Source organism: Ranitomeya variabilis, chromosome 1, assembly GCF_051348905.1.
Source record: "Ranitomeya variabilis isolate aRanVar5 chromosome 1, aRanVar5.hap1, whole genome shotgun sequence".
In the NCBI taxonomy this organism is placed as follows: Eukaryota; Metazoa; Chordata; class Amphibia; order Anura; family Dendrobatidae; genus Ranitomeya; species Ranitomeya variabilis.
The window spans coordinates 1,064,373,344-1,064,398,498 of record NC_135232.1 but is presented as its reverse complement, the minus strand read 5'-3'; the positions used below and the strand labels follow the sequence as shown (position 1 = coordinate 1,064,398,498).

General features: G+C 44.8%; 1 protein-coding gene across 1 annotated transcript in view; it reads left to right on the top strand.

The window, feature by feature from the left end:
* Positions 1–25,155, top strand: part of N4BP2 (NEDD4 binding protein 2) — a 99,862-nt gene that overhangs the window by 2,712 nt on the left and 71,995 nt on the right. The window contains exons 3-4 of the mRNA XM_077279884.1: positions 288–412; positions 3,127–3,215. Coding sequence (XP_077135999.1) covers positions 288–412; positions 3,127–3,215 — 214 coding nt within the window. The remainder of the gene's footprint in view (positions 1–287; positions 413–3,126; positions 3,216–25,155) is intronic.

Sequence of the window (25,155 nt, the reverse complement as noted above, 5' to 3'; positions counted from 1 at the left end):
CTCCAGTGAAGCCTAGCCTGTGGTTAGGGCGTAACGAGAGTACCAAGATGGCAGTGACAGGTGGCTTCTTCATCAGGCCTCTGGGTGTCATGGTAAGCCATGCCGATTGGTTCAGGTCCCAGCGCCATGGATAGCTGATAAATAGGATTTACTGGACAACCTGCTTAAACAATGAATCCATACTCCTGAAAGGGAACATGAATTACTGAAGTTTTCTTATTTTGATCTCCGTTTTATGTTTCTGTTTTTATATATTTTCCTTAACAGAAAATATCCTTGTCTTCCAGATTAATATTAGGGCAGAATCCAACTGGAGTTATTCTAAGTACTGATGATTTCTTTAGCCTAAATGGTGATTACCAGTATGACATAAGCTGTCTTGGTGAAGCCCATGAGTGGAATCACAAGCGAGGTAAGAACAATCTGCTTTTTGGGACTCCTGAAACTTTATTAATATGGAAAAATATAGCAGAGCATCACTCCCAACGAAACGCCCGCACACATAATAGTGTATTATTGCTTCCAAAACACAGACCGCTTTTATAATTGTATTCTCTGGAACGAAGTTTCGCTATGTTCACATATGTACTATGTGTGATGATTTTCATACAGTCGCTCCCTCTGGAGTTACACCTTGTCCTGATGCCGGGTCTGTGAATGGGGAGCATGGTGCGCACCTTCCCTTACATTATAGTAATCTAGACTACAACCATACTTAGAGCTGTCTCAAGCCAATTTACTTAAAGACTGGAAGGGCAAGCACAGGCTTCTGACTGTGGGTCAGGTAGGTCTTTTTTTTTTTTTTTTGTAATATCACTAATTTTCACCAATGTTTAAGGCATACTTCCAGTAAAATAATCTCCTCATGTATTGTACCTTGCTAAAAAAAAAGCTGAGACAACTTTTTTTTTTTTTTTAAATTGAGAGATTATCGTTTTATGCCTTGTTAAATACAAATTGTAGCCCTGGAACGGTTCCTCAGTCTACAAGCCTGCTAGCCAGCAGTACACTTGTTGGTCAACACTTCTTCCACGTCCTCCGTCACTGCTGAACTCTTACGAGCTTATTAAACTGCATAAATGAGTGCAGAGGCTGCTGTAATCACAGGACTTTACTATCTCACAGGTTCCCGATGCAGACATACAAATGACACTCTCTTATTCTTTGCTGTCAAAACAATGCATATTTTTGGCTCTTTGCTCTCCCCTGACCCCTACATACAATGGACACGCGACACAAACTCTGTTGAACTGAGAATATGTGTCCTTAGGAAGATGAGTAACCACTGCTAGAGTCCTCAGATAACAGTATATCGTCCAGAGGAAAAAAGGGTTCGGTAGTTTGAAATCCATTTACATCTGCTATCAGGTGACAGTGAGGACACCCACAGACATATTAGATGGTTGGCTGGTCTAGGTGAGATGGACACATTGCCACTTAAAGTGTTGTTAGTCATTGACATAACCCCAACACATATGTGGTCTCAGAATAATTTTACTGTTGGTCTGACACAGGGCTCAAGGTAGGGGAAAATAGCTTTACCCCAGTCCTCTGCAGTCCAAACCCTTGTACTTCCTGCATTGTTTTTGCTCTGATGAAGCCCCCTTCAGACTGTTTTGGACGAATGATTGTCCTGACAAGAAAAGGTGAGCGCTACCACGAGTCCTGTGTCTCAGCAGTTGGGTATCCTGAGACCATTCGTATGTGTGAACTTTTTGTCCATTGAGTGGGCTTACTTACAATTTTGGCTAAGATGACTTTAAATATCCAAGAGCAACTTCTCCCAATGATACTGGAGCAATTTGGTGATGAGCACTGCTTTTTCCAACATGATGGAGGCCATGTCACAAGGCAAAATTGATGACTAAGTGGCTCAAAATATTAAAATTTTGGGTTAACGGCCAGAAAGCTCTCCAGATCTCATTTTGTGGTCAATCTTCAAAAAGTGGGTTGACAAAATCTCAGAAGTTGTGATAATCTTCAAGCACTGATTAGGCAAGAATGGGCCGTCATCAGTTAGAGTTTGGCCCAGAAACCGATATCCAGCCGCCAGGGTGACGGGCAGAAGACTTAAATTATAAGGCTCAACTCTGTAGATATTTAATCTTGTAACAATAGAAACATCTGCCTAAAAGATCTAAAAACAGTAAAGAACAACATTTGTGTAAGTCTCAAAAACTTTTTGCCACAACTGTATATCTAAAGTATATGGCCAACTTAACTGAAGCTGTAGAGGACACAATCCTAGATGAGAAACGTGAATTTACACATGACATGATCACACCCATTTTTCATAACCGTTCTGCAAGTGATTCATACGATTTTGTGTTGCACCTACAATGGCTCAAGAGATTTTGTTGCATGTAATACACAAACCAAACTCACCAATAATTTATATACACAGCGATATGTATATATGTGTATGTGAAAGTGGAATAAAAAAAAGCGTTGAAAATCCATAGTGTCAGCATCCTAGAGTTTAGACTGTGGACCACACTTGCTTTAGGCATCTGCTGGTAAATTGGTGGGGAGAACCGTGCTCTCATGTGCTTGACCACGCCGAGGGTGAGCTGAGCGACCTTATTAGTATGTGGAATAATATTGATTTTAGTCACTTCAGGGGCAAAGAAAAATAAAATGAGGTTGGATTTTGATAGAGGTTATGCCTTTGATCAGGTTGTGTGCTCATTGAAAATGTCATTAGGTTCTGATATATAGTTACAGCGATTTGGGCCTATATATTTACTGCTAATTTTTGTAGTTTTTTTATTATTTATGGTCTTTAAAATTGGGGGTGATTCTGTGGGCAAGATTCTGGATTCTGTGGGCCTGTCTTTTGGCTGCTGTGCATTATTACTCTGTGAAATGTGCCTCGTTGGTAAAAACAATTTTCCCTTTTCCTCTTGTGTTGACAATTGTAAGCTTGTCTAGGCTAATAGTGCTTGATTTTTTTTGCTAGACTGCTCACTGTTAAGACATGGAAATGTAATACATGTGAGTACTTACTGGCACTCAGGGCTGCAGTTCCTATACTCAAAAAAGGGACAATTGTTCAGTATTTTTGAACGTCATCTTTCTACAGTCTGCGAGTAGAAATTTACTTTATTCTTTGCTCTTGTATTTCAGCTAAGGACGCCTTTGAGAAGAATGTCTCTCCCATCATAATAGACAATACCAACTTACAAGGATGGGAAATGAAGCCATATGTTTCTATGGTCAGAATTGCTTAATTACATTTTGGATGTTCTGTATTTGTGAAATACTAGATGGTGGCCCGATTCTAACGCATCGGGTATTCTAGAATATGTATGTATGTATGTATATAGCAGCCACATAGTATATAGCACAGGCCACGTAGTATATAGGAGCCATGTAGTATATAACAGACAAATATACTACGTGGCCTGTGCTATATACTATGTGACTGCTATATACATACATACATATTGTAGAATACCCGATGCGTTAATACAGGCCACGCAGTATATAACACAGCCCAAACAGTATATAACACAGCCCACGTACTATATAACACAGCCCACGCAGTATATAGCAGCCACGCAGTATATAGCAGCCACGCAGTATATAGCAGCCACGCAGTATATAGCAGCCACGCAGTATATAGCAGCCACGCAGTATATAGCAGCCACGCAGTATATAGCAGCCACGCAGTATATAGCAGCCACGCAGTATATAGCAGCCACGCAGTATATAGCAGCCACGCAGTATATAGCAGCCACGCAGTATATAGCAGCCACGCAGTATATAGCAGCCACGCAGTATATAGCAGCCACGCAGTATATAGCAGCCACGCAGTATATAGCAGCCACGCAGTATATAGCAGCCACGCAGTATATAGCAGCCACGCAGTATATAGCAGCCACGCAGTATATAGCAGCCACGCAGTATATAGCAGCCACGCAGTATATAGCAGCCACGCAGTATATAGCAGCCACGCAGTATATAGCAGCCACGCAGTATATAGCAGCCACGCAGTATATAGCAGCCACGCAGTATATAGCAGCCACGCAGTATATAGCAGCCACGCAGTATATAGCAGCCACGCAGTATATAGCAGCCACGCAGTATATAGCAGCCACGCAGTATATAGCAGCCACGCAGTATATAGCAGCCACGCAGTATATAGCAGCCACGCAGTATATAGCAGCCACGCAGTATATAGCAGCCACGCAGTATATAGCAGCCACGCAGTATATAGCAGCCACGCAGTATATAGCAGCCACGCAGTATATAGCAGCCACGCAGTATATAGCAGCCACGCAGTATATAGCAGCCACGCAGTATATAGCAGCCACGCAGTATATAGCAGCCACGCAGTATATAGCAGCCACGCAGTATATAGCAGCCACGCAGTATATAGCAGCCACGCAGTATATAGCAGCCACGCAGTATATAGCAGCCACGCAGTATATAGCAGCCACGCAGTATATAGCAGCCACGCAGTATATAGCAGCCACGCAGTATATAGCAGCCACGCAGTATATAGCAGCCACGCAGTATATAGCAGCCACGCAGTATATAGCAGCCACGCAGTATATAGCAGCCACGCAGTATATAGCAGCCACGCAGTATATAGCAGCCACGCAGTATATAGCAGCCACGCAGTATATAGCAGCCACGCAGTATATAGCAGCCACGCAGTATATAGCAGCCACGCAGTATATAGCAGCCACGCAGTATATAGCAGCCACGCAGTATATAGCAGCCACGCAGTATATAGCAGCCACGCAGTATATAGCAGCCACGCAGTATATAGCAGCCACGCAGTATATAGCAGCCACGCAGTATATAGCAGCCACGCAGTATATAGCAGCCACGCAGTATATAGCAGCCACGCAGTATATAGCAGCCACGCAGTATATAGCAGCCACGCAGTATATAGCAGCCACGCAGTATATAGCAGCCACGCAGTATATAGCAGCCACGCAGTATATAGCAGCCACGCAGTATATAGCAGCCACGCAGTATATAGCAGCCACGCAGTATATAGCAGCCACGCAGTATATAGCAGCCACGCAGTATATAGCAGCCACGCAGTATATAGCAGCCACGCAGTATATAGCAGCCACGCAGTATATAGCAGCCACGCAGTATATAGCAGCCACGCAGTATATAGCAGCCACGCAGTATATAGCAGCCACGCAGTATATAGCAGCCACGCAGTATATAGCAGCCACGCAGTATATAGCAGCCACGCAGTATATAGCAGCCACGCAGTATATAGCAGCCACGCAGTATATAGCAGCCACGCAGTATATAGCAGCCACGCAGTATATAGCAGCCACGCAGTATATAGCAGCCACGCAGTATATAGCAGCCACGCAGTATATAGCAGCCACGCAGTATATAGCAGCCACGCAGTATATAGCAGCCACGCAGTATATAACACAGGCCACGCAGTATATAACACAGGGCACGTAGTATATAGCACAGCCCACGCAGTATATAACACAGCCCACGCAGTATATAACACAGCCCACGCAGTATTTAGCAGTGTGGGCACATATCCCTGTTAAAAAAAAAATTATAAAAATAAAAAATAGTTATATACTCACCCGCTGGGATCCAGCGAAGCTCTGGTGATAAGCGCGCGGCTGCCGCCATCTTCTGTTCCCAGGATGCATTGCGCAATTACCCAGAAGACTTAGCGGTGCTAAGTCTTCTGGGTAATTGCGCAATGCATCTCTGGGAACGGAAGATGGCGGCAGGCGCGAGCGCATCGTCGTACGACGGAAAGTGAGAATAGCAGGTTTTTGTTTTTTTATTATTTTTAACAGATCTTCTTACTATTGATGCTGCATAGGCAGCATCAATAGTAAAAAGTTGGGGACACACAATACAATAGCAGCGGTAACTGAGTGCATTACCCGCGGTATAACGCGGTCCGTTACCGCTGGCATTAACCCTGTGTGAGCGGTGACTGCGGGGAGTATGGAGTGGGCGCCGGGCACTGACTGCAGGGGAGTAGGGAGTGACTAACCGGACTGTGCCCGTCGCTGATTGGTCGTGGCAGCCATGACAGGCAGCTGGCGAGACCAATCAGCGACACGGGATTTCCGTGATGGAACTTGCAGACAGACAGACAGACGGAAGTACCCCTTAGACAATTATATATACCGTATATAGATGTCTGCGTTTTACAACCATGCATGTCAATGTACTGTAAATTCTGAGTAGTTTCAGCACCTGTGTGCACTCTTTTTGCACAGTGGTGGGTTTCCACTGTTGTAATTCTCTGGGTGGCAATGAACTGCAGTCTATTTAAACATTGATTCAGACCAAGTACTCCTTTTCATGTGCAATAGCCTTTTCACAAAGGAAGAAGACAAAACTCCTCATATTGGAGGTAGCAATCGTAAGTCATTATGTACCCTTTATTGTGCCTTTCCACATGGCTAATAAACTCAGTTTACAGACATGTTTTGGGGTATTTGCCCCTCATCAGTGCAAAACAGGTGATCATGTTTGGCTGTGAGAGGTTGAGAGGTCTTTGACGCAGTCAGAGATAAGGTTTCACCTTGTTTTTCGCTGTCAGAGGCCTCTCACCCAGCCATGCAAGAACTACCTGCTTTGCACTTATGAGGGGCAATTATCACAAAACATGTGTTTGCAAATGGAGTGTCTACACTATGTTCCAAATTAGTATGCAAATGACATTTTTCTCTGATTTTTCCTAAATGGTCGGTGCAAATGACAGTCAGTCTAATAAAAGTAATCACTCTTTAGACTAGTATACATCGAATTTTATTGAATAAACCTCCCAATGATAACAGTATAATCTCCAAAATGAATAAAAACTTAAAATGCACTGTTCCAAATTATTAGGCACAGTAGAATTTCTAAACATTTGATGTTTTAAAACAACTGAAAATGCTCACTTGTGGAATTTGCAGCATTAGGAGGTCACATTCACTGAACAAAAAGCTATTTAACTCCAAAACATCCTAACAGGCCAAGTTACATGTTAACATAGGACCCTTCTTTGATATCACCTTCACAATTCTTGCATCCATTGAACTTGTGAGTTTTTGGAGAGTTTCTGCTTGTATTTTTTTGCATGAAGTCAGAATAGCCTCCCAGAGCTGCTGTTTTGATGTGAACTGCCTCCCACCCTCATAGATCTTTTGCTTGATGATACTCCAAAGGTTCTCTATAGGGTTGAGGTCAGGGGAAGATGGTGGCCACACCATGAGTTTATCTCCTTTTATGCCCATAGCAGCCAATGACTCAGAGGGATTCTTTGCAGCATGAGATGGTGCATTGTCATGCATGAAGATGATTTTGCTCCTGAAGGAACATTTCTGCTTTTTATACCATGGAGGAAAGTTGTCAGTCACTTTACTCTACTTTGCAGAGATCATTTTCACACCTTCAGGAACCTTAAAGGGCCCTACCAGCTGTTTCTCCATGATTCCGGCCCAAAACATGACTCCTCCACCTCCTTGCTGTTGTTGCAGCCTTGATGGGACATGGTGGCCATACACCAACCATCCACTACTCCATCCATTTGGACCATCCAGGGTTGCTCAACACTTATCAGTAAACAAGAATGTTTGGAAATTAGTCTTCATGTATGTCTGGGCCCACTGCAACCATTTCTGCTTGTGAACACTGTTTAAGGGTGGCTGAATAGTAGGTTTATGCACCACAGCAAGCCTTTAAAGAAGCCTACTCCTTGAGGTTCGAGGGACTCTAGAGGCACCAACAGCTTCAAATATCTGTTTGCTGCTTTGTAATGGCGTTTTAGCAGCTGCTCTCTTAATCCGATGAACTTGCCTGGCAGAAATCTTCCTCATTATGCCTTTTTCAGCACAAACACATCTGTGCTCAGATACAGCCACAAATCTCTTAACAGTACGATGATCACGCTTAAGTTTTCGGGAAATTTCTAATGTTTTCATCCCTTCACCAAGGCATTGCACTATTTGATGCTTTTCAGCAGCAGAGAGATCCTTTTTCTTTCCCATGTTACTTGAAAACTGTGGCCTGCTTAACCCCTTTCTGACATCGGACGTACTATCCCGTCGAGGTGGGGTGGGCCCGTATGACCACAGACGGGATAGTACATCCAGCGCGATCGTCCGCGTTCATGGGGGGATCGCGGTCAGGTGTCAGCTGACTATCGCAGCTGACATCCGGCACTATGTGCCAGGAGCGGTTACGGACCGCCCCCGGCACATTAACCCCCGGCACACTGCGATCAAACATGATCGCAGTGTTCCGGCGGTATAGGGAAGCATTGCGCAGGGAGGGGGCTCCCTGCGGGCTTCCCTGAGACCCCCAGAGCAACGCGATTACATTGCGTTGCTCCGAGGGTCTCTTACCTCCTCCTCCCTGCAGCAGGCCCGGATCCAAGATGGCTGCGGCAACCGGGTCCTGCAGGGAGGTGGCTTCACTGCGCCTGCTTAGAGCAGGCCGGGAAGCCTCCAGGAGCTGTGCACGTCAGATCGCCGATCTGACACAGTGCACAGCAAAGTGTAAGATCGGCGATCTTACACTATAACATCATGCCCCCCCCCCTGGGGCAATGTTATAGTGTAAAAAAAAAAAAAAAATTCACATGTGTAACCAAAAAAAAAAAAATTCCAAAAACAATGCAAAAAAAATATTGTTCCTATAAATACATTTCATTATCTAAATAAAAAAAAACACTAAAAATTCACATATTTAGTATCGCCGCGTCCGTAGCGACCCGACCTATAAAACTGTCCCACTAGTTAACCCCTTCAGTGAACACCGTAAAAAAAAAAAAGGCAAAATACAAGCTTTATTATCATACCGCCAAATAAAAAGTGAAATAACACGCGATCAAAAAGACGGATATAAATAACCATGGTACCGCTGAAAGCGTCATCTTGTCCCGCAATAAACAAGCCGCCATACAGCATCATCAGTGAAAAAATATAAAAGTTATAGTCCTCAGAATAAAGCGATGCAAAAATAATTATTTTTTCTATAAAATAGTTTTTATCGTATAAAAGCGCCAAAACATAAAAAAAAGATATAAATGAGGTATCGCTGTAATTGTACTGAACCTGAAGAATAAAACTGCTTTATCAATTTTACCAAACGCGGAACGGTATAAACGCCTCCCCCAAAAGAAATTCATGAATAGCTGGTTTTTGGTCATTCTGCCTCACAAAAATCGGAATAAAAAGCGGTCAAAAAATGTCACGTGTCCGAAAATGTTACAAATAAAAACGTCAACTCGTCCCGCAAAAAACAAGACCTCACATGACTCTGTGGACCAAAATATGGAAAAATTCTAGCTCTCAAAAAAATATATTTTTTGCAATAAAAAGCGTCTTTCAGTGTGTGACTGCTGCCAATCTTAAAAATCCGCTAAAAAACCCGCTTTAAAAGTAAATCAAACCCCCCTTCATCACCCCCTTAGTTAGTGAAAAATTAAAAAAATGTATTTATTTCCATTTTCCCGTTAGGGCTAGGGTTAAGGCTACAGTTAGAGTTGGGGCTAAAGTTAGGGTTAGGGTTTGGATTACATTTACGGTTGGATTAGGGTTGGGATTAGGGTTAGGGGTGTGTCTGGGTTAGAGGTGTGGTTAGGGTTACCTTTGGGATTAAGGTTAGGGATGTGTTTGGATTAGGGTTTCAGTTATAATTGGGGGGTTTCCACTGTTTAGGCACATCAGGGGCTCTCCAAACGTGACATGGCGTCCGATCTCAATTCCAGCCAATTCTGCGTTGAAAATGTAAAACAGTGCTCCTTCCCTTCCGAGCTCTCCCGTGTGCCCAAACAGGGGTTTACCCCAACATATGGGGTATCAGCGTACTCAGGACACATTGGACAACAACTTTTCGGGTCCAATTTGTCCTGTAACCCTTGGAAAAATACAAAACTGGGGGCTAAAAAATAATTTTTGTGGAAAAAAAAAAAGTTTTTATTTTCACGGCTCTGCGTTTTAAACTGTAGTGAAACACTTGGGGGTTCAAAGCTCTCACAACACATCTAGATGAGTTCCTTGGGGGGTCTAATTTCCAATATGGGGTCATTTGTGGGGATTTTCTACTTAGGTACATTAGGGGCTCTGCAAACGCAATGTGACGCCTGCAGACCAATCCATCTAAGTCTGCATTCCAAAAGACGCTCCTTCCCTTCCGAGCTCTGCCATGCGCTCTAACGGTGGTTCCCCCCCACATATTGGGTATCAGCGTACTCAGGACAAATTGGACAACAACTTTTGGGGTCCAATTTCTTCTCTTACCCTTGGGAAAATAAAAAATTGGGGGCGAAAAGATCATTTTTGTGAAAAAATATGATTTTTTATTTTTACGGCTCTGCATTATAAACTTCTGTGAAGCACTTGGTGGGTCAAAGTGCTCACCACACATCTAGATAAGTTCCTTAGGGGGTCTACTTTCCAAAATGGTGTCACTTGTGGGGGGTTTCAATGTTTAGGCACATCAGGGGCTCTCCAAACGCAACATGGCGTCCGATCTCAATTCCAGTCAATTTTGCATTGAAAAGTCAAATGGCGCTCCTTCGCTTCCGAGCTCTGCCATGCACCCAAACAGTGGTTTACTCCCACATATGGGGTATCGGCATACTCAGGACAAATTGGACAAGAACTTTTGGGGTCCATTTTCTCCTGTTACCCTTGGTAAAATAAAACAAATTGGAGCTGAAGTAAATTTTTTGTGAAAAAAGTTAAATGTTCATTTTTATTTAAACATTCCAAAAATTCCTGTGAAACACCTGAAGGGTTAATAAACTTCTTGAATGTGGTTTTGAGCACCTTGAGGGGTGCAGTTTTTAGAATGGTGTCACACTTGGTTATTTTCTATCATATTGACCCCTCAAAATGACTTCAAATGAGATGTGGTCCCTAAAAAAAAAAATGGTGTTGTAAAAATTAGAAATTGCTGGTCAACTTTTAACCCTTATAACTCCCTAACAAAAAAAATATGTTGGTTCCAAAACTGTGCTGATGTAAAGTAGACATGTGGGAAATGTTACTTATTAAGTTTTTTGTGTGACATATCTCTGTGATTTTATTGCATAAAAATTCAAAGTTGGAAAATTGTGAAATTTTCAAAATTTTCACCAAATTTCCGTCTTTTTTCACAAATAAACGCAGGTAATATCAAAGAAATTTTATCACTATCATGAAGTACAATATGTCACGAGAAAACAATGTCAGAATCTCCGGGATCCGTTGAAGCGTTCCAGAGTTATAACCTCATAAAGGGACAGTGGTCAGAATTGTAAAAATTGGCCCGGTCATTAACGCGCAAACCACCCTTGGGGGTAAAGGGGTTAATAATGTGGAACATCAATTTTAGGTAGTTTTCCTTTAATTAGAATCACCTGGAAAACTAATTATCCCCTGTGTTTAAGATTGATTTCAGTGATCCATTGAGCCCTGAGACACAATACCATCCACGAGTTTATTTGAAAAACAAAACAATTAAATCTTTATCACACTTAAATCCAATTTGCATAATAATTTGGAACACAGTGTAGTTTGGCTTTTTCTCCTAAAGGCCCCGTCTCACATAGCGAGATCGCTAGCGAGATCGCTGCTGAGTCACAAGTTTTGTGACGCAACAGCGACCTCAGTAGCGATCTCGCTATGTGTGACACGTACCAGCGACCAGGCCCCTGCTGTGAGATCGCTGGTCGTGTCAGAATGGCCTGGATCTTTTTTTGGTCGTTGAGGTCCCGCTGACAGCGCTGAATCGGTGTGTGACACCGATCCAGCGATGTCTTCACTGGTAACCAGGGTAAACATCGGGTTACTAAGCGCAGGGCCGCGCTTAGTAACCCGATGTTTACCCTGGTTACCAGCGTAAATGTAAAAAAAAAAAAACAGTACATACTCACCATCTGTTGCCCGTCAGGTCCCTTGGCGTCTGCTTCCTGCTCTGACTGCCGCCGTAAAGTGAGAGCACAGCAGTGACGTCACCGCTGCGCTCTGCTCTCACTGTACGGCGGCTCAGTCAGAGCAGGAAGCAGACGGCAAGGGCCACCGAAAGGCGAGTATGTACTGTTTGTTTTTTTTGGTAACCAGGGTAAACATCGGGTTACTAAGCGCGGCCCTGCGCTTAGTAACCCGATGTTTACCCTGGTTACCCGGGTGCCGCAGGGGGACTTCAGCATCGTTGAAGACAGTTTCAACGATGCCGAAGTCGTTCCCCTGATCGTTGGTCGCTGGAGAGAGCTGTCTGTGTGACAGCTCCCCAGCGACCACACAGCGACAAAACAGCGACGCTGCAGCGATCAGCATCGTTGTCTGTATCGCTGCAGCGTCGCTGTGTGAGACGGGGCCTTATGTCAAGGGTTGGATTTTAGCTACTTCTAATAGGCGGCTCTAGAGTTCAAGTCCTCTTCCTCTATGAACAGGCTATATCCATATATAAAGTCCCATATAAGCACTGCATGGCCTATAAGGCTCATATTTGGCAATCTCTGCAGGGAGATTCTCATCGATTCTCTTAGTAGTCCCTAATGTAATTTGCAGTTTGTTGTTCTGATGGCTTTGTACCATCAGTGTCTGTTAGATAGGTTCCCTTTAACACACAACTAAAATACCTGTCACCCCAAAAATCGAAGATGAGCTGCGGCCACCGTCATCGGGCTGTAGATAAGCCCCCGATGTATCCTGAAAGATGAGAAAAACAAGTTAGATTATACTCACCCAGGGGCGGTCCCGCTGAAGTCCCGCTCCGATGGGCGTAGCGGTCCGGTCCGGGGCCTCCCATCTTACGATGACGTCCTCTTGTCTTCACGCTGCGGGTCTGGCGCAGGCGTACTTAGTCTGGCCTGATGAGGGCAGAGCAAAGTACTGCGCAGGCGCTGGGCCTCTCTGACCTTTCCCGGCGCCTGTGCACTGCAGTACTTTGCTGTGCCCTCAACAGGACAGACAAAGTACGCCTACGCCAGAGCCGCAGCTTGAATACAAGAAGAGGACGTCATCATAAGAAGAAAGGAGGCCTCGGACCGCGACGCCCATCGGACTGGACCGCAGCGGCACCGCCCCTGGGTGAGTATAATCTAACCTCTCCAGGTTACATCGGAGGCTTATCTACAGCATTCCAGAATGCTGTAGATAAGCCCCTGATGCCGGTTGCTGCAGCTCATCTTCGATTTTTGGGGTGACAGGTTCCCTTTAATAGGCTGGACCCGCTGCTTTGCTGAGTAATGTGCGTGTACGTCTGAGGACTTTGCATAGGAATACATCTTGTTTAGCTTAATCGCTCACGTGACAAGCGTGTGTCCTGACAAACTTGAGGGGCTACAAGAAATCAATTTCACACCGGTGCTAGGCAAATCTCAGCAGACCGCTGGCTTCGGTGTCTGCACAGGGAAGCTGTAGGCCATTACACTTCCCAGGTGGCTCCAGGCTTCCCGTGTTCCTACATGGAAATGAATAAAATATACTGTATTCGGAAACGCTTATGTGTGTGTGTGTGTGTGACTCTCTGATATACTGTTGTAGGTTCCCTAAAGACTTTATATGATGCCATGTTGTGAAAAATTTCATGCATGCTCTTTATCATATGTGCAGGACACATTATTTTACTGACACTTTTGTGTCTTTCCTACGGTTCTTTTATGGCTGCGGTTAAACCTTGCAGCCACAATGCGGCCGGGTGATGGCAGAGGATAGCAGCTGAAATCACTGTCATTGTTAATGGCCACACAAACACCGGTCATTTATCTACAGAACTATGTAGCCTTTACCAGTGAAAGTGCTTTCAGCCAACGCCACATGCAAACCTCCATCTTGGCAGCAACGTGTGAATGCAGAGTAAAGTGAGGCTATGTTCACATGTCCAGTAATGACCCGTTAGATTGTATTCAGTAGAAATCTGTTAGAATATTGTGCTGGCACAACTTTTTAGTCCGTTATTCACTAACTGATCTCTGCTAGATTTGTTTTTCTAACAGTGAAGTCATTGGGCCACAGATTTCAAAAACACATGGTGAGAAAAAAAGGAAGTGCATATCACCTCTTTGAAGCTGCTCCTGATGAAAAATGCTCCAGGGTGGTCTTCAGGAAGTAAAAAAAAAAAAAAAAAAAAAAAAACGCCTAAAAGAGCGAACATTTCCTGAAGGAGTTCCCACTAGAAAACACTTAGTTTTTGATTGCCTCAAAAAAATTTCTGTATGCGCTTATCCGAACAGCAACGATCAGAACTAACCTCTGATCGCTTCTGTTAGTCCCGTAAATGCTGCTGTCAAACTCTGATTTCATGCAACAGTCTGCCCTCCCACTGCTCGATGGTGTGCCATGGTATTTAGGGGCCTGCTGAAGGTCTCCATGCCTATGTGCACGCTTGTTGCTTGGCTTCATAGGTGACTTAGTAGGTTTCTCTAGACCGCAGTACTGTGGTACTGCAGCATGTAATGCAAGCCATGAGACAAGCGCAGGCTCAAGCCACTTAAAGGGAAGGTACCGCGTTTGTAGATCATTAATAAATCACTGTAATGTAGCATAACATGCTGCTATAACCATGTTTTAAATGCATGTGAAACAGATTTCGTTTGTTATATGAGTTTAAAGAAGGCACTGGGGGCTGACATCTTGGTTTCACAGCAGTTCACGACACTAACAGTGTCATATTACGGCACCCCATGGCCATAGGAGATAATAGACCGGCGCTGACCCTATCTCTAACATTGCAGCAGCATTAGCAGTGAGCTGGGCACGCCTCTGTGGGCTGCACAATTCACTGCTGTAAGTGTGACTAGCCGCCATTTTATTATAGCCCAGTTCTATCTGCTGAGCTCCACTTACTCTCTATCGCAGGACAGAAGTGCTCACTGGAGCCGGAGGATGGGGAGTGCGGGTGATTTACCTCCATGCTCCTCTGTATAGGCACTGTGCGTCCTGGGCAGACATCCTCAGCTCCTCACACGCTGCCCTGTGTGCTTCTCCTGCTCTGTCTCCGCCTCCTCACACACAGTCCTGGAGATCTCCAGTAAGCTGCATTCACAGCCTGCAGAGAGGGAGCTGACACCTGGAGAGAGCAGGACAGCTGACAGGACAGAGATTAAGGTGGGGGAAGGGGGATGGCAACAATGTTAGTCACAAACCAGGAGAGAAGTAGTGTGCACACAACAGGGATCACATACCCTTCCCCCATATATCTCTTCTGTAATCTCCCATAGGCCAGCACACTGCTCTCCTGAAATACTCTGTGCTGCAGTCACCCTGCTCCTTCCCCTATATATCTCCCTCTGTGACTCTGGAGGTGACTGTCTCTCCCAATGGGTGCTGTCTCTCTCCCCATGTGTGCTCTCCATCCCCCTGTGCCTGTTCACTCTCCCTCCTATGCACTCCTCTCCCCCTGCATGTCTTTCCCCATTGCACACACAGCTCAGTGCGTGCGATAACAGGAGCTGCGGGGGTCATGCTGTTGCATGTCAGCGTGACCCCCACAGCTGTCACTGTCACCTGCGGTAACGCTACCGCCAGTACTGTCGGTCACAGCGCTGTGGGATCATGCTGGAAGATGTCAGTGTGATTCCGCAGCTGACTGTGACCTGCAGCGGTGACCTGCGGTAAAAAAGCAGGCGCGGACCGATGAGACTACTGCTCCCATTGGGCTATGTCTGATGGGAGAGTAGTATCATCTGCTGCTACCTGTGCTCACAGTTTAAAAAAAAAAAAAGTTACATTACATACACATTCACATAAAAATAAAAAAAAATTATACTCACGGCGGCGCAGTGATCCACTGCAGGGGGCGATCTCATCCTGTCAGTTTATCGCCGGCTGTCTTTGAGAGCAGTCGTATCACCGATGTGACTGCTCTCAAAGTGATCAGGATCGTCGTGGGACATTATGGATTATCTTCTCGGTGGGCAGGTGAGGAATATTTGTGGTTTATTTTATTTTTGTTGCAGGAGACGAGGACGAGGGATTCGGGGATTATACGTTCGGTAAGTATAGTTTAATTAAGATTAAGAAAGGACTTTATTCGGGCTGTGCCTTTATTTACAATACAACTATAGGATTAGTAATGGATAGGTGTCTCATATACGCCTCTCCATTACAAAGCTGTGGGTTTGATGTCACCTGACAATAGAAAGGTGACATCAACCCCACAAATATGAAACCAACTTGCCACCGCTACAGGGCAAGTGGGAAGAGCCGGGCAAAGTGCCAGAAAAGACGCATCTAATAGATGCGCCATTTCTGGGGCGGCTGAGAGCTGATGGTTTTTAGCCTGGGGGGTAATATCCATGGCCCCTTCCTAGGCTATTAATATCCCGCAGCTGTTTGCATAACCTTTGCTGGTTATTATAGGGGGACCCCATGTAATTTGTTTTTGTTTGGGGTCCCCCATTTTAATAGCCAGTAAAGGCTAAGTATACAGTTGTGTGCGTGTGTGTCAGCGTGTGAGCGTCAGCGTGCGCACACTCCCCCCATAGACCAGCACACTGCTCTCCTGAAATACTCTGCTCCCTCCACCGTATATCTCTCTCTGTGACCCCCCCATAGTCCAGCACACTGCCATATGGATCACGCATAATGCTGCCATATCTATTTATCACATAATACTCCCATAAAGACCACACATTATACCGCCATATATATTTATTACATAATACTGCCATATAGATCACACATGATGCCACCATATATATTTTTTGCATAGTACTGTCATATAGACTACACTTGATGCAGACAAGTATTATGTGTGATCTGTATTATGGCATGTGTGATCTATATGACGGTATTATATGTGATCTTTTTGGTGGTATTATGTTTGATCAGTATGGTGGAATAATGTATAAAATATGACTATTATATGATAACTATATTGTGGGATTATGTGTGATCTATGTGGCATTATTATGTGACAGTTATATGGTGGTTTTATGTGTGATCTACATGGTGTTGTGTGTGATCTATATAACGGTATTATGTGTGATCTATATGGCAGTATTATGTGAGAAGTATATGGCGGTATTATATGAGAACACTATGGCGGTATGTGTGATCTATATGATGGTATTATATGAGAACTATATGGCGCCATTATGTGTGATCTATATGGCGGTATTATGTGAGAACTATATGATGTTTATAGCCTAGGAAGGGGTTAATACCCATGGATCTTCCCAGGCTATGAATATCAGCCCGCAGCTGTATATTTAGCTTTTACTGGCTATTAAAATAGGGGGACCTCCCAAAAAACAACGTGGGGTCCCCCTATAATGAATAACCAGAAAAGGCTATGCAGACAGCTGCGGGCTGATGTTAATAGCCTAAGAAGGGGCCATGGATATTGCACCCACCCCCTTCCCCAGCTACAAACACCAGCTCAAAGCCACCCCCTCTCTAAGATGCGCCAATTTCGGCACTTAGCCTCTCTTCCCACTACCCTGTAGAGGTGTCATATGGGTAATATTTGTGGGGTTAATGTCACCTTTGTATTGTAAGGTGACATCAAGCCGCCTTAGTAATGGAGAGGCGTCAATAAGACACCTACCATTACTATTCCTGTAGTTGTTAAGGGGTTAAATAAACACACAGCCAGAATAAAGTATTTTAATGAAATAAAACACTACACACTTTCTCATCTTTATTAGTCAGCTAACCGTACAACGCCCTCAATCTCCTGAAAAAAAACAAAAACAAACCAGCAGTATACTCCCTGTTCACACACACACACACACACACACACACACACACACACACACACACACACACACACACACACACACACACACACACACACACAGACACCCGCACACAGACACGCACATATTCAGTGTCAGTCTCCGCCCACACTCTCCCTCCTCCGCAGCGTTTATCGCACGCAACTCCGCAGCAAAATCCCAGATTTTTACACCTGCTGTTTTGCTGCGGATTTGCCTAACTCAATGGTAGTCAATGGGTGCAGAAATGCTGCAGATCCGCAAAAAGAATTGATGTGCTACGTAAAATAAAACCTTGCAAATCCGCACGCATTTTTCCGCAGCATGTGCACAACAATTCTCAATTTCCCATTGACTAACATTGGTTGTGCACTACACTGTGGATTTGATGCAATTCCGCGCATCCAAAAACGCTGCGGATCCACATCAAAATCATCCAAGTGTCTCACCCCCGCTGTTCCATGTGTATCTCTCTCCCCATCACGCTCCATGTGTCTCTCATCATACTACATGTCTCTTTCCCCATCACGCTCCATGTGTCTCACCCCTGCTGTTCCATGTGTATTTCTCTCCCCATCACGCTCCATGTGTCTCACCCCTGCTGTTCCATGTGTATCTCTCTCCCCATCACGTTCCATGTGTCTCTCATCATACTACATGTCTCTCTCCCCATCACACTCCGTGTCTCACCCCTGCTTATTCCATGTGTATCTCTCTCCCCATCATGCTCCATGTGTCTCACCCCTGCTATTCCATGTGTATCTCTCTCCCCATCATGCTCCATGTGTCTCACCCCTGCTGTTTCATGTGTATCTCTCTCCCCATCACGCTCCATGTGTCTCACCCCTGCTGTTTCATGTGTATCTCTCTCCCCATCACGCTCCATGTGTCTCTCATCATAGTACATGTCTCTCTCCCCATCACGCTCCATGTCTCACCCCTGCTGTTCCATGTGTATCTCTCTCCCCATCACGCTCCAAGTGTCTCACTCATCATTCTACATGTCTCTCTCCCATCAGTCTTTCTCAGCCAAACCAATGTCTCTCTCCCCTCCCTCCACATTGCCTGGCCATTCACTGCAGACCTGGATCTCCTTCTTACCTTACTGAGGGATGAGTCACAGACTGCTCCGCTCAGATAATGCTGCTCCATACACCCCACGTCTTCACTCTTCCTCCAGTCCACCATGCTGCTGAGCCCACTGTGTTCTGCTCTTCTGTAAACTCTGTAGCTGTGTTTCTGATGCAGTAACTGCTGGTGATAGCAGATCACAAAGCAGTCACATACAAAATGGCTCTGCCCTGTGATGCTACTCTTCATTCTGCCCCAGGGATATTAGACCACCCAAAAGGGGAGGGAAATGCTGATGTCAGCAGTTACTGCCCAGATTTTCCAGCTAACAGTAAAGCTGGTAAGTCTCACTATAGCTGCTTGAGGTGTAAAACGGAAAATGCTCCCCCTAGTGGTAAATATATATATTTGTAAGAAAATATATAATATTTTTCATATAGAAATGTTTGCAAACAGTGCAAACATTGCATTAGTACATTTTATTTACTATTTTAAGCTTAATTTCACAAAAAAAACAAACTACAAGAAAACTGGTGGCACCTTCCCTTTAATGAAATAATACAAAATAAAAGTTAAAACATTTTTTTTAAGAGCCGCCATTAATTTGATTCCCCCGCCCCCTCAATTGAAAATAAAGATATTTTACATATAACATTCAGTATCGCTGTGTCTATAAGAGTTCAATCTATGAAATTATAAAATTATTTAGCCTGTACAGTAAATGCTGTAAAGTAAAAAGGACAAACCTCGAAGCATCAGCATTATCATATTATCATGTAAAAGTTTGGGCACCCCTGCTCAAAATTACTGTTATTGTGAATAGTTAAGCAAGTTGAAATCATCTCTAAAATTCCTGAAGTTAAACATGTCACATTTCCTTTGTATTTTAGGGAAAAAAAAGTTATTTTTTACATTTTAAAAATACAAAAATGAAAATTGGATAATTCATTGCTTTCCACGTGTAAGGCTACGTTCACATTCCTGTATCAGCGCCGAACATCTCCGGCATCTCCCACAGAGCAGAGCGGTGACGTCACCGCTCTGCTTTACGGCCAGCACTTACACAGGATGCAGGAGGAGTGCGGGGAAGCGGACGCCGGGCACCGGAATGTGAGTATGTGTTTTTTGTTTTTTTTAACTTTTACAGTGGTAACCAGGGTAAACATCGGGTTACTAAGCGCGGCCCTGCGCTTAGTAACCCGATGTTTACCCTGGTTACCAGTGAAGACATCGCTGGATCGGTGTCACACACACCGATTCAGCGATGTCAGCGGGAGATCCAGCGACGAAATAAAGTTCTGGACTTTCAGCAACGTACCAGCGATCTCACAGCGGGATCCTGATCCTGATCGCTGCTGCGTGTCAAACACAACGATATCGCTAGCCAGGACGCTGCAACGTCACGGATCGCTGTCGTTATCGTTGTAAAGTCGCCTAGTGTGAAGGTACCTTTAGTAAACAGAGATACCAGACTTAAAGGTTTAGAGTAATCACTTTGAGAAGGATCAGATGTGTGGGAAATGTGATACTAGTGCTAGAAAATGATATACGAATCACTGGCTCATTTTGCTTTTTTAATTTTTTTTTAAAGCTTTGTTCATTATAAATCAATAACATTTATTTTAATTGATCTCTTTAGTGCTTGACCTCTATGAGGGTATATGGACACGTTTCAGATTTGTTGCAGATCAAAATGCTGTTCAAATGGTGAGGAATTTTCCACACGGAGCGGATTATTTTAAGTACCATGTCAATTCTTTCTGCGGATCTGCAGCGTTTCTGCACCCATTCCATTATTGAAATCCGAAGGGGGCAAAAATGGATGAAATCCGCAGAAAAACTGACAAAATTTGCAAAAAAAGTGCAGATTTTGAGCAGATTCTGCCAAGAGATGCAGATTCCGTGCAGAAGATTCAGCAGGCAAATCTGCAACTTGTGCACATAGACTAAGTCTGAGTTGTTTGCTTAACCCCTTCCCGACCCATGACGCCACGTAGGCGTCATGAAAACCCGTGCCAATCCGACCCATGACGCCTATGTGGCGTCATGGAATGATCGCGTCCCTGCAGATCGGGTGAAGGGGTTAACTCCTATTTTACCCGATCTGCAGGGAGAGGGGGAGTGGTACTTCACCCCCCCGTGGCTACGATCGCTCTGATTGGCTGTTGAAAGTGAAACTGCCAATCAGAGCGATTTGTAATATTTCACCTAAAAAACTGGTGAAATATTACAATCCAGCCATGGCCGAGGGTTAGGGTTAGGGTTACGGGTAGGGTTAGGGGTAGGGTTATGGCATGTGCACACAGAGCGGATCGGCCGCGGATCCGCAGCGGATCGGCCGCGGATCCGCAGCGGATCGGCCGCGGATCCGCAGCGGATCGGCCGCGGATCCGCAGCGGATCGGCAGCGGATCCGCAGTGGATCGGCAGCGGATCCGCAGCGGATCGGCCGCGGATTGGCAGCGGATCGGCAGCGGATCCGCCGCGGATCGGCAGCGGATCGGCCGCGGATCCGCAGCGGATTGGCAGCGGATCCGCAGCGGATTGGCCGCGGATCCGCAGCGGATTGACAGCGGATCCGCAGCGGATTGGCCGCGGATCCGCAGCGGATTGGCCGCGCATCCGCAGCGGATTGGCCGCTGCGAATTCGAAGCAGTTTTCCATCAGGTTTACAGTACCATGTACACCTAAGGAAAACCAAATCCGCTGTGCCCATGGTGCGGAAAATTCCGTGCAGAAACGCTGCGTTGTATTTTCCGCAGCATGTCAATTCTTTGTGCGGATTCCGCAGCGTTTTACACCTGTTCCTCAATAGGAATCCGCAGGTGAAATCCGCACAAAAAAACACTGGAAATCTGCTGTAAATCCGCAGGTAAAACGCAGTGCCTTTTACCTGCAGATTTTTCAAAAATCGTGCGGAAAAATCTCACACGAATCCGCAACGTGGGCACATAGCCTTAGGGTTAGGGTTGGAATTAGGGCTAGGGTTGGAAATAGGGTTAAGATTAGGCTTGTGGTTAGGGTTACGGATAGGGTTAGGGGTGTGTTGGGGTTACAGTTGTGGTTAGGGTTGGGATTAGGGCTAACGGTTGGGATTAGGGTTAGGATTAGGGTTGGAATTAGGGTTACGGGTGTGTTGCGGTTAGGGTTGTGGTTAGGGGTGTGTTGTGGTTAGGGTTGTGATTAGGGTTATGGCTACAGATGGGATTAGGATTAGGGGTGTGTTGGGGTTAGTGTTGAAGTTAGAATTGAGGGGTTTCCACTGTTTAGGCACATCAGGGGTCTCCAAACGCAACATGGCGCCACCATTGATTCCAGCCAATCTTGCATTCAAAAAGTCAAATGGTGCTCCCTCCCTTCCAAGCCCCGACGTGCGCCCAAACAGTGGTTTACCCCCACATTTGGGGTACCAGCGTACTCAGGACAAACTGGGCAACAACTGTTGGGGTCCAATTTCTCCTGTTACCCTTGCAAAAATAAAAAATTACTTGCTAAAACATAATTTTTGAGGAAAGAACAATTATTTTTTATTTTCACGGCTCTGCGTTATAAACTTCTGTGAAGCACTTGGGGGTTGAAAGTGCTCACCACACATCTAGATAAGTTCCTTCGGGGGTCTAGTTTCCAAAATGGGGTCACTTGTGGGGTGTTTCTACTGTTTAGGCACATCAGGGGCTCTGCAAATGCAATGTGACGCCCGCAGACCATTCCATCAAAGTCTGCATTTCAAATGTCACTACTTCCCTTCCGAGCCCTGACGTGCGCCCAAACAGTGGTTTACCCCCACATATGGGGTATCAGCATACTCACAACAAACTGGGCAACAAATATTGGGGTCCAAATTCTCCTGTTACCCTTGTGAAAATAAAAAATTGCTTGCTAAAACATCTTTTTTGAGGAAAGAAAAATGATTTTTTATTTTCACGGCTCTGCGTTGTAAACTTCTGTGAAGCACTTGGGGGTTGAACGTGCTCACCACACATCTAGATTAGTTCCTTGGGGGGTCTAGTTTCCAAAATGGGGTCACTTGTGGGGGGTTTCTACTGTTTAGGCATATCAGGGGCTCTGCAAACGTAACATGATGCCCGCAGACCATTCCATCAAAGTCTGCATTCCAAAACGTCACTACTTCCCTTCCGAGCCCCGGCATGTGCCCAAACAGTGGTTTACCCCCACATATGGGGTATCAGCGTACTCAGGAGAAACTGGACAACAACTTTTGGGGTCCAATTTCTCCTGTTACTCTTGCAAAAATAAAAAATTCTGGGCTAAAAAAATATTTTTGAGGAAAGGAAACACATTTATTATTTTCACGGCTCTGCGTTATAAACTTCTGTGAAGCATTTGGGGGTTCAAAGTGCTCACCACACATCTAGATAAGTTCCCTTGGGGGTCTAGTTTCCAAAATTGAGTCAATTGTGGGCAGTTCCTACTGTTTAGGCACATCAGGGGCTCTGCAAACGCAACCTGATGCCCGCAGAGCATTCCATCAAAGTCTGCATTTCAAAACGTCACTACTTCCCTTCCGAACCCCGACGTGTGCCAAAACAGTGGTTTACCCCCACATATGGGGTATCAGCGTACTCAGGAGAAACTGGACAACAACTTTTGGGGTCCAATTTCTCCTGTTACTCTTGCAAAAATAAAAAAATTATGGGCTAAAAAATATTTTTGAGGAAAGGAAACACATTTTTTATTTTCACGGCTCTGCGTTATAAACTTCTGCGAAGCACTTGGGGGTTCAAAGTGCTCACCACACATCTAGATTAGTTCCTTGGGAGGTCTAGTTTCCAAAATGGGGTCGCTTGTGCGGGAGCTCCAATGTTTAGGCACACAGGGGCTCTCCAAACGCGACATGGTGTCCGCTAATGATTGGAGCTAATTTTCCATTCAAAAAGCCAAATGGCGTGCCTTCCCTTCCGAGCCCTGCCGTGCGCCCAAACAGTGGTTTACCCCCACATATGGGGTATCACCGTACTCAGGACAAACTGGACAACAAAATTTGGGGTCCAATTTCTCCTATTACCCTTGGGAAAATAAAAAATTCTGGGCTAAAAATCATTTTTGAGGAAAGAAAAATTATTTTTTTATTTTCACGGCTCTGCGTTATAAACTTCTGTGAAGCACCTGGGGGTTATAAGTGCTCACTATGCATCTAGATTAGTTCCTTGGGGGGTCTAGTTTCCAAAATGGGGTCACTTGTAGGGGAGCTCCAATGTTTAGGCACACAGGGGCTCTCCAAACGCGACATGGTGTCCGCTAACGATTGGAGCTAATTTTCCATTCAAAAAGTCAAATGGCACGCCTCCCCTTCCGAGCCTTGCCATGCACCCAAAAAGTGGTTTACCCCCACATATGAGGTATCGGCATACTCAGGAGAAATTGTCCAACAAATTTTAGGATCCATTTCATCCTGTTGCCCATGTGAAAATGAAAGAATTGAGGCTAAAAGAAATTTTGTGTGAAAAAAGAGTACTTTTTCATTTTTGCGGATCAATTTGTGAAGCACCTGGGGGTTTAAAGTGCTCACTATGCCTCTAGATGAGTTCCTTGGGGGGTCTAGTTTCCAAAATGGGGTCACTTGTGGAGGAGCTCCAATGTTTAGGCACACAGGGGCTTTCCAAACGCGACATGGTGTCCGCTAACGATGGAGATAATTTTTCATTCAAAAAGTCAAATGGCGCTCCTTCCCTTCCGAGCCTTACCATGTGCCCAAACAGTGGTTTACCCCCACATGTGAGGTATTGGTGTACTCAGGAGAAATTGCCCAACAAAATTTAGGATCCATTTTATCCTGTTGCCCATGTGAAAATGAAAAAATTGAGACTAAAATAATTTTTTTGTGAAAAAAAAGTACTTTTTCATTTTTACGGATCAATTTGTGAAGCACCTGGGGGTTTAAAGTGCTCACTATGCTTCTAGATAAGTTCCTTGGGGGGTCTAGTTTCCAAAATGGGGTCACTTGTGGGGGAGCTCCAATGTTTAGGCACACGGGGGCTCTCCAAACGTGACATGGTGTCCGCTAAAGATTGGAGCCAATTTTTCATTCAAAAAGTCAAATGGCGCTCCTTCCCTTCCGAGCCCTGCCGTGCGCCCAAACAGTGGTTTACCCCCACATATGAGGTATCAGCGTACTCAGGACAAATTGGACAACAACGTCCGTGGTCCAGTTTCTCCTTTTACCGCTGGGAAAATAAAAAAATTGTTGCTAAAAGATCATTTTTGTGACTAAAAAGTTAAATGTTCATTTTTTACTTCCATGTTGCTTCTGCTGCTGTGAAACACCTGAAGGGTTAATAAACTTCTTGAATGTGGTTTTGAGCACCTTGAGGGGTGCAGTTTTTAGAATGGTGTCACTTTTGGGTATTTTCAGCCATATAGAACCCTCAAAATGACTTCAAATGTGAGGTGGTCCCTAAAAAAAATGGTTTT